This window comes from Sus scrofa, chromosome 14 (genome assembly GCF_000003025.6).
Source record: "Sus scrofa isolate TJ Tabasco breed Duroc chromosome 14, Sscrofa11.1, whole genome shotgun sequence".
Lineage (NCBI taxonomy): Eukaryota > Metazoa > Chordata > Mammalia > Artiodactyla > Suidae > Sus > Sus scrofa.
In genome coordinates this window covers 113,152,908-113,167,694 of record NC_010456.5, presented here as the reverse complement: position 1 = coordinate 113,167,694, position 14,787 = coordinate 113,152,908, and the positions used below count along the sequence as shown (strand labels likewise).

The following is a 14,787-nucleotide window of genomic DNA, read 5'->3' as shown; positions in this document are numbered from 1 at the left end:
GGTAATGCTGGATCCTTCTTTAACCCACTGTGCTGAGCAGAGGATCAAACCTGCGCTGCCACAGAGACAATGCCAGATCATAGTGAGAACTCCGGGTTTCAGTGTTTTTAAAGACTCCCAGATAATTTTATTAATGTTGTAAAATCACTGATTTAGGAGTTCCCATCGTGGCTCAGTGGTTAACAAACCCAACTAACATCCATGAGGACGTGGGTTCGATCGCTGGCCTCGCTCAGTGGGTTAAGGATCCAGTGTTACCATGAGCTGTGGTATAGGTCGCAGATGCAACTCGGATCCCATGTTGTGGCATAGGCTGGTGGCTGCAGCTCTGATTTGATCCTAGCCTGGGAACCTTCATATGCCACAGGTGCGGCCCTAAAAAGACAGAAAGGCCAAAAATAAATCAATAAATCACTGATTTAGACTAGGGGTTAGCAAACTGCAAACATTATATTCTTTGTGGCCACATAATGTCTGCTACATGCCCCTTTTTTTTTGGCAAGCACTTTAAAAAACGTAAACACCATTCTTAGCTCCTGAGCAACAAAAAAACAAGCCATGGCCCATATAGATCATTTTGCCAACCCCCAATTTAGACTATGCACAGACTGGACTAGTACCTGGAAAAGGCGCCATGAGACAAGGTATGGGCAAGAAGGTTCCACGGTGAACTCACAGGTCTGGACTCCAGCCCTCTAACTGGCATCCAAGTTGTTCTAGTTTGAGTAGGAGGTGGGAGGGCTTCAGACTCACATTAATAAAACTCTCAAGACACATTATAAATGAGCCAGTTTATTATTTCCTAGTAAGATGTAGAACTTTTACCATGCAGACAGAATACCTGTGTCAGCATGAACAGCATTTTCTTCTTTGAGGCAGTTACACAGAAAACCAGGTTATCAGGTTCCCTGATAACCCAAACAAGGGGAGACTAATCCTAAGCTACGGCTCATCCATAAACCCAGAGCACACTTTCCCAACAGGCGACAGCCCAGCACTGGAGAAGTCGCTGACTCTTGCCTCCCATCTTGCTCTGGCTGCGCACTGCCGTCATCTTCTACAGCTTTAAGACCGGCCCGCTCGGCCTAAGGGTCACAGCTCTGCTCACTGGTTTTTATTATTACCTCCGTTACTGAAGGTTAAGGTTCTGAAGGGGGCACATTAGCTGCTCCCATGTACCAACTACAAGACACAACAAATCTTGTTAGGATGCTCTCCCAACCCCACTCTAACTCAAGTTTTACCAGTTAATATGTGTCATAAAAGTTCTTTCCACCTTCATTAGCATATAAGGAGGTTACCTACAAATTCACCTAACACAACCTAATTCCTACTAAGGATTGAGGTTTTTAATGATAGGTTCTCTTATTTCGCTTTCTTGATCAGTGATTCCCAACCATGTAGGAATTAATGAAACTAATTTGTGTCGCCACCACTACCAAGACAGAAACACCCAGTGACTATGTGCTTTTGGATTAAATCAACATATTCTGTTCCCTAAAATGTAAAAATATGAGATGTCATCCTTAATTTAGTACTCAGCACTATTAAGGGTCAAGCTAATCAAAAATTGTCTTTGAACAATAAAAAAGTTTATGCTTTCAAATTAAAAAACATGTATTGCAAACATTATATAATAGTAAGATTACAGGAAACAAAACATTCAGACTGAATCCATGGCATTCATACCACACCAGAATTTTGCCTTTAACAAAACAGTAAATCCCCAAAAGTAGGTTAAGTCCATGCTGGCTGAAAACCTCGGTCCTACACTCCATGAATGAGGTACATAATTCATGCTTCACAGATATGTACATTAGCCATTCCTTCCTTTTTTCCGCCATGCCTGTGGCATATGGAAGTTCCCAGGGCAGGAATCAAACCCAGCCACAGCTGCGCCACAAGCAGTGACAACGCTGGATCCTTAACCTGCGGATCCATCAGGGAATTCCTACAGTAACCATTCTCAATTGTCCCTCTGAAGGGTAGAAGAGATGAAATGTGAACATGAGCATCCACATAGGCAGAATTCTCCAATTATTAAAATTCACACATATGACCTTCACTATGCCTTGGACGATAGCTAAGATTTTATCTGTGGGAACCCACCTTTGAAAATCACAACAAAAATCAACAGAAAATGGTTTAATATAAAATATACAAATTTTTCAGTATGAGGACTTCCACGGAACAGGGAGAAGGGAACAACTAAAATTTTTTCTTAAAAAAGGACATTCCCCTTCCCTTGTCCTTGCTACCCAACGCGCAAAACCAAATCTGTACAAAATCACAAACACAGGAGAGGACCTTAGAGGATGTCACCACGCAAAGTCTTCAGACCTATTCTAAACAACTGCTGTCCTCACCAAGCCCCTCCCGTGATAGAGCTGAGCGTTCCCAGGTCCACTGGGGCAAGTGTGGGGTCTCAGGTCATCACCTCTGCTGCACCAGGACAGCCCTAGGTCACTCGCTGTCGAACTTAATGGAATTGACTTGCACAGAGATGGAGCCTCCCCGGTAGCTGCCCCGCTTCTTCTTGGTTTTCTCATGCCGGAAGGATTTGCCTTTGGTGAACTTCAGAACCTGGTTGGCTCGCTCCCCCCAGTCTCCAGCTGCACCTCGCTGGTTAAGTGGAGAGAGGTGGTTAGCCCGCAGAAAGACAACACCCGCGCCTTGCACTTTCTTCTCCCTGCTCCAGGCACCCTGAACCCAGAGAACGTCCCACCAACCGGAACCAAAAGCTGTCCTCTCTCCTACCCCACCCACCTCTCCACTCACCTTGGCATCAAAGGAATTATCTGCCACCCGAGCATCCACCTCGATCTCCTCCTCCCTTATCCTTCGGAATGGAGAGGATCCCCTGCGCTCTCCCTGGAGAACAATGAAGTAGAAAATCAAGGTGGCGTGGTCATGGAACAGAAAAGCCCCCCTGAGCTACACACACACAAGCATGTGTGCCAAGCCAGGCAAAAAACAGTCAGAGTCAGAGTTCCCGTCGTGGCACAGTGGTTAATGAATCCAACTAGGAACCATGAGGTTGCGGGTTTGGTCCCTGCCTTGCTCAGTGGGTTAATGATCCCGCGTTGCTGTGAGCTGTGGTGTAGGTTGCAGACGCGGCTCGGATCCCGCGTTGCTGTGGCTCTGGTGTAGGCCGGTGGCTACAGCTCCGATTCAACCCCTAGCCTGGGAACTTCCATATGCCGCGGGAGGGGCCCAAAGAAATAGCAAAAAGACAAAAAAAAGAACAGTCAGAGTCGATCCGAGATTTTTCTTCCTACTCTAAAAGCTGGCTCCTGAGAGGAAAATAAGACTGCTTACTTTCTTCCTTTTAGGAAATGTGTTGGGAGTCTGGGGCTTTATCTTCTTGGCTGGAGGTGTCTCTGTCTCCTTAGCAGCCTCATTTTGCTTCCGCTTCTTTCCTGAACCTGTACAACAGAAAATAAGCCTCAGGAGACTGGTTTCCTGGAAGCCACTTATGGGCCTCAGCTCCCTATCCCAGCCCACCCCACCCCAGGACTACAGCCCATCCTGATTTGGGGGGCAGGTTCTCTGGATACAGACCTGGCTTAGAAACTCCCACTGCTGCCTTTTTCTTGTCCTCTTCCTCCTCGTTGCTATCCCTATCTGCTTTTCCATTCTGGGCAGTCAATGCAGTGGTGCCATTGGCCTTGGGGGCCTGTGGTTTCGGAGTGCTCTTGCCCTTGGGCTTGTCCTCTTCCTCCTCCTCACTGGAGTCATCAGAGGAAGAACTGCTGCTGCTCTCAGCCTTGGCTTGCTTCGCAGATGCTGGCTTAGAAGGGGCTACAGCTCCCACATCCTTCTGTGGCATTTTTTTAGCTGGGGTTTTAGACGTCTTCTCTTCCTCCTCTTCCTCGCTGCTAGAGCTGTCTGAATCAGAACTGCTATCCCCACCACCCTGAGAGGCCTGCTTGGCAGGCAAAGATGGAGCTGCTTTGGCCGTCACCTTGGACTTAGGCGTTGCTACAGTCTTCTTCATCTTCTCGTCCTCACTAGAACTGCTCTCCTCCTCACTGGAGCTGCTATCAGCCTTTCTGGTCAGAGGCTTCTGGCCACTGCCTACAGGCTGCTTGGAACTTGTGGCTGGCTTAGCTATAGACTGCTTGGGAGTGGCAGCTGGCTTACTTGAATTCTTGGTGGCACTGGCTGGCTTGGCAGGAGCTTCATCCTCAGAACTGTCAGAGTCTAGACAGCAAGAATAGAATGAGTGGCTCCCCAAACTAGACTCTGGGGAGTCCCTGGAGCTCCCACTGCCCCAAAGGCCTCCATATGCCTTACCTGAGCTATCTGAAGAGCTCTCTGCTGCCTTCTTTGCTGGAGCTGCTTTAGTAGCGGCTTTTGGTACAACTGCCTTAGCTGGGGGTTTCTTTTCTTCCTCAGAACTTGAATCTGGAGTGAACAATGGCTCAGGCTGGGTCCAGAGCCCCCCCCCAACCAGGGGCAATACAAACAAGAGTCCCGCCCCAACCAGGGGCAATACAAACAAGATGCGAAGACTCACACAGAGCCTCAGCCCTGTCTTGCTTCAGGGAAAAGCAGAAGGGACAGAAGCATTTCCTCACACACTCCCCACTCCCACTTAGCACAGGTGACCACTCACCAGACTCGTCGCTGCTGTCCTCACTGCTCTCCACAGGCTCCTGCTTCCCTGCAGCTTTCTTGGGAGCCTGGGTTCCCAGGGGCTTCTTGGGTGACGGAACGGAAGGTGGGGGAACTGAACTATAAGTACCTATTTAGAAGGGAGAGTGTGGTGGTTTTAAAATAAGTACAGTGGAGTTCCCACTGTGATGCAATGGATTAAGAATCTGACTTCAGGAGTGCCCGTCATGGCTCAGTGGTTAACGAATCCGACTGAGAACCAGGAGGTTGAGGGTTTGATCCCAGCCCCACTCAGTGGGTTAAGGATCTGGCATTGTTGTGAGCTGTGGTGTGGGTTGCAGATGCAGCTGCGTTGCTGTGGCTGTGGCATAGGCTGGCGGCTACAACTCCGATTAGACCCCTAGCCTGGGAACTTCCATATGCTGGGGGAGCGGCTCAAGAAATGGCAAAAAAACAATAAAAAAAAAAAAAGAATCCGACTTCAGCAGCTCAGGTTGCTACAGAGACACAGGTTCAATCAGGCGCAATTAAAGGAGGCAGTATTGCCACAGCTGTGGCGTAGGTCGAAGCTGTAGCTCAAGTTCAATCCCTGGCCTGGGAACTTCCATAGTCCACAGGTGCAGCCATTAGAAAAAGAAATAGGAGTTCCCATTGTGGCTTAGTGGGAATAAACCTGACAAGTATCCATGGGGACACGGGTTTGATCCCTAACCTCACTCAATGGGTTAAAGGATCCAGCATTACTATGAGCTGTGGTGTAGGTCGCAGACTTGGCTTGGATCTGGCTTTGCTGCATTTGTGGCATAGGCCAGCAGCTACAGATCTGATTTCGACCCCTAGCCTAGGAACTTTCACATCTCATGGGTGCAGCCCTATAAAAAAAGACCAAAAAAAAAAAAAAAGTACAGAATTCTTTTGATACTTCTTCCTTCTAGAAATGGAGCTTAATTCCCCTTCAGCTGAGCAGAGGTTAGGATGGGTTGACTCATTTCTGACAAAAAGAACATGGTGGGGAGTTCCCTTCATGGCTCAGTGGTTAACGAACCCAATGAGTATCCATGAAGATGAGGGTTCTACCCCTGGCCTTACCCAGTGGGTTAAGGATCTGGCACTGCTGTGAGGTGTGGCATAGGCTGGCAGCTACAGCTCCCACTGACCCCCTAGCCTGGGAACCTCCATATGCCACAGGTGTGGCCCTAAAAAGACAAAAGACAAAAATAACTAATAAAATTTTTTAAAAAACCCAAAAAAACAGAAATGATGACATGTCACTCTTTCGAGTCCAGGCTATAAAAAAGACAGTGTGTGGCATTCTCCTTTCTCTGGGAGAAGCTAGCTGCCATGCCAGGTAGCTCTAGGAAGAGGTCCACATGGTGACTGCAGAGGTTCTCTGCAATCGGGCCCTGTTCACAGTCACATAGCTTGACTCCCCATGTCCAGCCACCTGGCGCTTTTTGGCTGTGCTTATGGCATGCAGAATCTGCCAGGATCGAACCTGAGTCAAAGTTGTAACCAGAGCCACAGCAGTGACAAAGCTGGATCCTTAACCCGCTGCACCACCAGGGAACTCCTCACCTGGTTTTTTCTTCATTGGTTTTTTCTTCTGTTCTTCCTCTTCCTCCTCACTGGAGGAGTCCTCACTGCTGGAACTCTTCTGGGCAGGAGCAGCAGCTGCTTTCACTGGGGCCTTGACCACAACTTGCTTTTTAGGTACCGTCTGCATTACGTGGAGAAAATCGATTACCACAGGAAAATGCTGACCCAACCAATCCTGCCATGAAACAGAGACCCCTCACCTCCGTCCCCAATGCCCTCTTCCCTGGTTGAAGTTAAGGCCCATACCTTCTTGGAGACGGCTGCTGCCTTCTCCTCCTCTGAGTCATCATCACTGCTGCTGCTGCTACTACTGCTGCTGCTAGCTGCTTTGCCATTGGCTACTTTAGGTGCTGCCCGAGCTGGTGTACCTACAATATAAGATAATGTAAGGAGCATCAAGGCACCAAAAGGCCATTAAAACTCTCCTTCCTATTAGCTCAGTACTTTGGAGTCTCCTGCCTTTGGAGCAGGCATGACGGAGAATGCTGTGGTTTACTGTAGCAAAGGATTAATTTCCTGCCCAACTTCAGGAATAAAACGGTCTTCAAAACCTTCATAGAGGAAAATTACTGAAGGAAATAAAAATTCTCCTTCACTCTATGGAATGAAGATACAAGAAGAAAAATGGTAATGAAAAGCACCAAAAATAGAGATATAAATAGTTACAAGAAAATTAGATTTGTGGAAATGGCTATGAAACACAACTGAAAAATGCTGGGTGTTCCCGAGTGGCGCAGCGGAAACGAATCCGACTAGGAATTCATGGGTCCGATCCCTGGACTCGCTCAGTGGGTTAAGGATCCGGTGTTGCTAGGGCTCTGGCGTCGGCCGTCAGCTACAGTTCCGATTAGACCCCTAACCTGGGAACCTCCACATGTCACGGATTTGGCCCTAAAAAAAAAAAAGCTAAACTGAAACCATTTTTAAAAAACATGTTTAGAGTTCCTATTGTGGCGCAGCAGAAACCAATCCAACTAGTATCCACGAGGGTGCGGATTTGATCCCTGGCCTCGCTAAGTGGGTCAGGGATCCGGTGTTGCTGTGAAATGTGGTGCAGCTTACAGACTCAGCTCCGATCTGGTGATGCTGTGGCTTTGGTGTAGGCTGGCAGCTGTAGCTCCGACTTGACCCCTAGCCTGGAGACTTCAATATGCTGCAGGTGCAGACCTAAAACAAAACAAAAAACAAACAAAAACCACAAACAAAAAAACCCCATGTTTTCCCTCACTGCAAACTATTTCTATAGTTACTAGCCCCTAATAATAAAATTTTTTACTTATTAGTATGAAAAGTAGTTTTTACTTCATTTTTTAAAAAATGACACTAGTCAATACTTCAACAAACAGTGACATTTCACACCAGTCCCCAGAGTCCCCTGGTCCCCAGCAGCCCAGCCTCGTGGGAATAGAAATGATACCTGTTTTGGCTGGCACTTTAGCCTGAGCTTTAGCTGCCACGGCTGCTGTCTTTGGCTTCTGGTTCTTTGGTGCCTCATCCTCTGAGCTTGAGTCAGAATCGGAATCAGAGCTCTCAGCCTTCTTAGGAGGAGCTTTGACTGCCTTGCCTTGGGGCTTAACTACCTTCTGTGAGAAAACATACAGAGAATCAGCAAGAATTCCTGGGCACCCAACAGACATTCTAAGGTAGAAAGCTTCCTTGCAGCTGTTTTTTAGGGGCTAACGGAACAGTAAAAGCAAGGGAAAGCTAAGCAGAACACCCTAAGAAAAGGGCAACAGGAGTTCCTGTTGTGGCGCAGTGGTTAACAAATCCGACTAGGAACCACGAGGTTGCGGGTTCGGTCCCTGCCCTTGCTCAGTGGGTTAACGATCCGGCGTTGCCGTGAGCTGTGGTGTAGGTTGCAGACGTGGCTCGGATCCTGCGTTGCTGTGGCTCTGGCGTAGGCCGGTGGCTACAGCTCCGACTCAACCCCTAGCCTGGGAACCTCCATATGCCGTGGGAGCGGCCCAAGAAATAGCAACAACAACAACAAGACAAAAAAAAAAAAAAAAAAAAAAAAGGGCAACAAACTCTTAATAAGAAAGAAAAAGCTGGAGTTCCCCGTCGTGGCACAGTGGTTAACGAATCCGACTAGGAACCATGAGGTTGCGGGTTCGATCCCTGGCCTCACTAAGCAGGTTAAGGATCCAGCATTGCCATGAGCTGTGGTTTAGGTCACAGATGCCGCTCAGATCTGGTGTGGCTATACCGCCGGTATAGGCCGGCAGCAACAACTCTGATTAGACCCCTAGCCTGGGAACCTCCATATGCCGTGGGTGCAGCCCTAGGGGAAAAAAAAAAAAAAAAAGAAAAGAAAGAAAAAGTCTAGTAGTCCTCACATGGCTCAGTGAGTTAAGGATCCAGCACTTTCAATGTTGTGGGCCAAGTTTGATCCACTGGCCCAGGAATTTCCACATGCAAAAGGCACGGCCAAAAAAAAAAAAAAAGAAACAGATGGCATTCCCGTCATGGCTCAGTGGTTAACAAATCCACCTAGGAACCATGAGGCTGCAGGTTCAATCCCTGGCCCCGATCAGTGGGTTAAGGATCCGGCATTGCTGTGAAGTGTGGTGCAGGTCGCAGACACGGCTGGGATGCTGCTGCACTGCTGTGGCTCTGGCGTAGGCCGGCAGCTATAGCTCTGATTAGACCCCTAGCCTGGGAACCTCCATATGCTGCAGGTGTGGCCCTACAGAAGACGGGGCCGGGGAACAGAAAAGTTTAGCCACTTGATTTACTGGCCTGGTCCCTGCCATTCCCTGCCTAGAGTTCCCTGCACCTGTCCATAAAACATATTCTCTTACTCCTAGTCCTTGACAGGGTCCCAGAGAAACCCAGTACCGCCAGGGGAGCAGAATGGGTTGAATCTCTTCAGGGTCCAACTTCAACCTCCCATGTCCTCGCCAGACGTCATGCTTCTGCAACCTCTCTGACAAACCCCGTATAATCATCTGTTGTATACCCACAACCATCAAGCTAAAAGCCAAGATTTTGGGTTTTTGGGTTTTTTTTCTTCTCAATCCCTTAATCAAGCCCTTTCCTTCCCAAAGCTGCAAACCTGAACAGGCTTTTTCTTTTTGTCCTCTTCCTCATCACTGGATTCTTCACTGCTGCTGCTGCTGCTGCTCTCTGATGCCTTGGCTGTAGCCTTTCCAGGCTGCTGAGGAAGACCGGCCCGTTTGGCAGGTGCAGCTGAATAAAGTACAGGTCCCAGTAAGAATCAGCCATGTGGTAAAGGCAGGCTACAAATCCTTTTCCTAGAATCACAACTCCCTGCCAGTCCTTACCAGCTTTCTTAGCTGGAGGTCCTTGGGCTTTTTCCTCCTCGCTGCTGTCTTCACTGCTGTCACTGGATGAAGTCTTCTTCTTAGCCTTCTTTGTCACTGGTCCATTTGCCTGTAACTTCCGCTTTGGGGCCTTGGTGGACCTGCTGAAGTAGATGAGGCTAACTTCTGGACGATCGGACCTTCCCAAACCAAAGAACACAAACCAGCCCGTTTGAGGGGAGAAAACAGCCACACTGGCACAGAGAAGACTTACTTGAGCCAGAAACTATAGATGTCCAAGAGGGAAGAGGCGTTGGCGTCCTGCTGGGTCTATAAGAGAAAAGGTAGAGAGACAGGGTATGAAATTTTTATCTTGGCTATTCTATGGGAGTTCAGATTTTGTGTTACTCTCTCATTAAAAGTGACTGGTTGGAGTTCCCATGGTGGCTCAGTGGTAATAAACCCAACCAGTATCCATGAGGACTTGGGTTCAATCCTTGACCTCGTTTGGTGGGCTAAGGATCCAGCATTGCCATGAGCTCAGGACCTTGTGTTGCTGTGGCTGTCCTGGGCCTGCAGCTGCAACTCCAATTCAACCCCTAGCCTGGGAACTTCCAGATGCCAAGGGTGCAGCCCGAAAAAGACAAAAAAGTGACTTGTTTTAGGAGTTCCCGCTGTGGTGCAACACAGCTTCAGCAGCATCTTGGATGCAGATTTGACCTCCGGCGCTTGTGGCAACGGTCGCAACTGGGGCTCAGATCTGATCCCTGGCCCGTGTGCCAAGGGGTGGCCAAAAATGACCTGTTTTATACTGCTATATTTGCTAAAGACCTTACATCTCTGTAAGACCTCTCCTACTTGTACATATTAGGAGAAAAATATTCTATACAGTTACTTCCCAATTTTTGGTATCAAAAACTTGGGCTGGGAGTTTACTTGTGGCATGGTAGGTTAAGAATCCAGTGTTGTCTCTGCAGTGGCTCGGGTCCCTGCTGTGGCATGGATTCAATCCCCGGGCCCAGGAATTTTCACATACTGCAGGCACAGCCACAAAAACAAAAACAAAGAAACAAAACAACCCTTGGGCTATTCCTGTAGTTTCTGGCATCATCTATTCCGCTGCCTGACAATTCTATTTATCAAAGGCTTTAAAAACATGCATTCTATTTACTCTAGCAGTGTTATTACCCAAGAATTAATCCTGACCACAAGACAAACACCTACACAAAAGGACATTTGCTACAACGTGGCTTAATCCCAAATCATTGGAAACCAACCTCCAAGAGAAGATTGGTAAAAAGCTATGTTACATATTCAGTACAGAATTACATTCAGCTATCAATTATACTGATATTTATTAGAAGTTGGTGTCCTCCAAAAGGGCAAGTCATTACAGTACATACAAGACCATAGGCTCAGAGTTGGATGAGTAAATGTGAAACTCACCTCTGTCAGTTATTACTGTGTGACCCTGAGCAAATCTTTTAATCTTTCTGAGACTTTTTTCTTCCCTATAAGATAGATAATACTACACATCTTATTAAGTTGTTGAAAAGTTAAGAGATAATACTTAAAAAGGGCCTAGCTTGGAATTCCCACTGTGGCACCATTGCGCAGCCTCTTAGGAGTGCTGGGACACAGGTTTGACCTCAGCCTGCCACAGCGGGTCAAGGATCCAGTGTTACCCCAGCTATGGCTGGGATCTGATCCCTGGCCCAGGGAACTCCATATGCCTGAGGGGCAGCCAAAAAAGAAAAAAAGAGAGCTTAGCATCTGACCCTACCCTCCACAGATCAGCTTTTGCCACATAAAAAAGATTTTTGAGGGAGTTCCTGTCCTGGCACAGCAGAAAGAAATCCCACAGCAGAAAGAAATCCCACGTGAGGATGCAGGTTTGATCCCTGGCCTCGCTCAGTGGGTGGGGGATCCGGCCTTGCTGTGGCGTAGGTCAAAGACACGGTTCGGATCCTGAGTTGCTGTGCCTGTGGTGCAGGCTGGCAGCTGGAGCTGATTCAATCCCTAGCCTGGGAACCTCCATATGCCATGGGCGTGGCCCTAAAAAGCAAAAAAAGTAAAAAAAGTAAAATAAAAAAAGATTTTTGATTCTGAAAGGCCCAATTTCATCCAGCCTACTGCGGAAAGGCTCGATCTACCACAAAGAACAAGTCCATCCTCCTAGTCAAAGACCAAGACCACCAAGATTACCATTCCACTCTACCCTCTCTCAAGGTGTTTTTGCATGTAGTCATGCCAGCTTTCCTTGAGATGTAGATTACAAACCTTTCACATTCCTGGTCATCACCCTTTACCTGTACTTGGAACATCCTAAGTTACCGTAACTAAGATAAGAGCATTCATTCACTGATGCTTCCTGAGCACAAAGCACTGGTATTGCCACTTAGTATATATCTTGCTACTGAAAATCACAAAACTCCTACAAAGCAACGAAAACTTTTTTTTTGGTTGCGGCCACTGCATGTAGAAGTTCCCTGGCCAGGGATCAAACCCTCACCACAGCAGGAACCCAAGTAGCTGCAGAGACAGTGTCGGATCCTTAACATGCCGCACCAAGAGAACTCCAAAAATCCTATTAAGTGCATGATGACATCGCCACAGAAGTCAGATTCAGAGAGGCTAGGCAAGCTGCCCGGGATCATACATTTTTTTAAGCAGAGGCTGTTCCCAAACTTAGACTTGTCTGATGCCAGAAGTTAAGAGTCAAGCTCACAGCTATGCCTCGAAGAGCTATGATGCTCAAGCCTACCTCAGTATAACTAGAAGCAGAACCCTGCCTGCCTCTACTCTCGTTCCCTTTCTTACTAAGGAAAATCCCAGCCTTCATTATTTCTAAAGCAATTTCATTTGTGTTTCAAATTTGAGAGTTAAGGTCCAAGTCACGCTTGGCATCAGCTAAGATAAAGCACAAAGAAGGAACCAGGAGCCTCCAATGCCTCTGGTGGGACACAGCGCTCCCTTCTCGCAACATTGTCAGCCACGTGACCTAGGCCACGCGGGTCCCACGCTGCTGCTGCCGCCGCCGCCGCCTCACCTCTCACCAAAAAAAGCAACAAGGCTTGTCGCTGAGTAGTAAGACTTCGTGGAAGAGATGCCGGCATTCCAGGGTTTCTCTGGACACTGCCGAGAGCTCGGCACAAAGGCCCAAAACACTGGGCTGGAGGACCCCACAGACCTCCTTACCTGCAAACCTAAGCATGTCAGGGCCCAGAGCCCTGTGGTCATCCCCCCTTATGTCCCAAACCCGGAACTCACAACGCCTGTTGCCTTGGCGAACTTATTGGCCACGTCCGAGAGCTGGTTATCACGCAGAAAGCCGAGCACGAGAGGATACAGGTCGCTAGGAACCACGCGGCGCAAGCCGGCGTCCGCCATCCTCCGGACAATACGCGTCACTACCGTCGCGGACGCACACGACTCAGGAACCCGGAACAGGAGGGGCTGAGACGGGCCAGTGTGATGCCTCCGCGCTGCGCGGGACACAGCGGAAGGGGCGGGCACACGCCGCAGGGCCTTCCCGCTCCCGCCTTGGAGGCTGGGTAAAGGCGAAATCTATGAACTCTTTCCGGTCCCACGAGTGTCGCCATCTTGGTTAGGGCGGAGCCCGCCCTTCGGCTACTTTGTGGAGGCGGAGCCCTGACGTCAAGGGGTCACGCCCTAGAGATGTGGCGGGAAAACTCCGGAGTTCTCGCGCCCAGCCTTTCTAAGCCTTTCAGCCGCAGCCACATTTCCTGGGGTGGTGGTTACCTGCGCCCCTGACTTGTGGATGCCAGGGTAAGGAGTGGGCTGGGGAGACCGAGCTGACTTTGAACTCCCTTTAGCTTGGTCACATGACTTCCCATACTGCTTCTATCGGTGCTGCCAGTGGATTCCCACCCTTCATCTTCACTGTCTCCGACACCCTGGGAGGCCCTTTCTCAGGGTATCACACCAACCTCTGCACTCCCATCTCCATTACAGGATTCTTCAGATTATCCGTTGTAGTGATGAGGTGCTGATCTTCAAAACTGCCCCTTCCAAAATTACGACTTGCCCTTGAGACAGCCTTTCTTCTTTTACTTATACAGCCTTAAGTCAGTTCCATGAAGGGAAAAGCGGTTTTGCACCAAATCTGAGTGACAGCAGCAATCTCTTCAAATCTAGAACCCTGAAAATGACCCTTCCACTTTCACACCCGGTACTCTCCCTGGGGGAAAACTAGAAAACCCTTCAACTGGAGTTCCCTCAAGGCTCAGCAGGTTAAGGATTCCTTGTCACTAGTGTGGCTCTGTGACTGCTGTGGCAAGAGTTGAAGCCCTAGCCTGATAAGTCCTGCATGCCTTGGGCACAGGCAAAACCAAAAACAAAACAAGGAGTTCCTGCTGTGGCACAGGGGGTTTAAGGATCTGAGTTAGGATCTGGTGTTGCCACAGCTGTAGCATAGGTTACAGCTGCAGCTTGGATTCAATCTCTGACCAGAGAACTTCCATATTCCATGGGTGTGGCCATTAAAATAAAAACAAAAAAACGCAATCCCTGTCATGAGTACTCAAATATCAATCAGTGCCCAGGCCTGCCAAATAAATTCTATCACGTTTCAGTTCACATTAGACAGCAATCCTTTCAGTCCTATCCACTACCTCTCGATTACTTCCCATTCACGCCCTTCAGGAAAGTAAGGCTCCACTTTCTAAAGGGACACACCTTTCCTTTGCCTTCATCAAAACAGGCACTCCCCTGTCCTTGGTATAATTCCTCTTCCCCAAAGATCTATCTTCCCGCATGCATTCTTTAAACACCTGAGCACTTGCTGAACACCAAGCATTGTGTGTGGCTCAAGCTAATAAGGTCTGTGTACACACAAGCTTCGGTTTAGAAAACCTTTATTTGGAATATGTGTGGGGGTACTTTGATATTAAAATTACTTCCTGGACCAGTAGCACCAGCATACTCTTGATGGAAATGCAGAGATCAGACCCCCTACCCCATAAGTCAGAATCTGCATTTTTTTTGTTGTTGTTTTGGGGGCCACACCAGCAGCCCCTGGAAGTTCCTGGGTCAGGGATTGAACCCATGCAACAGCAGCAACCTGAGCCACTGCAGTGACAATGCCAGATCCTTAACCCACTGAACCACCAGTAAACTCCCAGAACCTGCCTTTTAAAAAGCTCTCCAGATGATTCAAATGCCCTTTTAGTTTGAGAAGCACTGCCCTAGATGACTGATTTTACCAACAACACCCTTGAGCAGTTTGAAGTCTAATAGGATTTTTGCATCTGACCAAAGAGGGATCCTAGGAACTAGAGAGGCAAGCATG

At 48.3% G+C, this 14,787-nt stretch overlaps 1 protein-coding gene across 3 annotated transcripts; it reads right to left on the bottom strand.

Moving 5' to 3' along the window:
* NOLC1 (nucleolar and coiled-body phosphoprotein 1) lies at window positions 773-13,076 on the bottom strand. Of its 3 annotated transcripts, none has more exons than XM_005671408.3 (13): window positions 12,747-13,076; window positions 9,751-9,806; window positions 9,498-9,640; window positions 9,269-9,402; window positions 7,631-7,796; window positions 6,460-6,581; window positions 6,193-6,334; window positions 4,619-4,747; window positions 4,297-4,407; window positions 3,562-4,203; window positions 3,319-3,425; window positions 2,779-2,871; window positions 773-2,622 (listed from the first exon to the last, which is right to left on the bottom strand). In XM_005671408.3, the coding sequence occupies exons 1-13, from the start codon at window positions 12,864-12,866 to the stop codon at window positions 2,464-2,466; spliced, it is 2,124 nt and encodes a 707-aa protein (XP_005671465.1). In that variant the 5' UTR covers window positions 12,867-13,076; the 3' UTR covers window positions 773-2,463. The 3 variants fall into 3 exon arrangements, with proteins under 3 accessions (XP_005671465.1, XP_005671467.1, XP_005671466.1); XM_005671410.3 differs by having other exon boundaries at window positions 9,498-9,637; window positions 12,747-12,925; XM_005671409.3 differs by having other exon boundaries at window positions 7,631-7,793; window positions 12,747-12,919.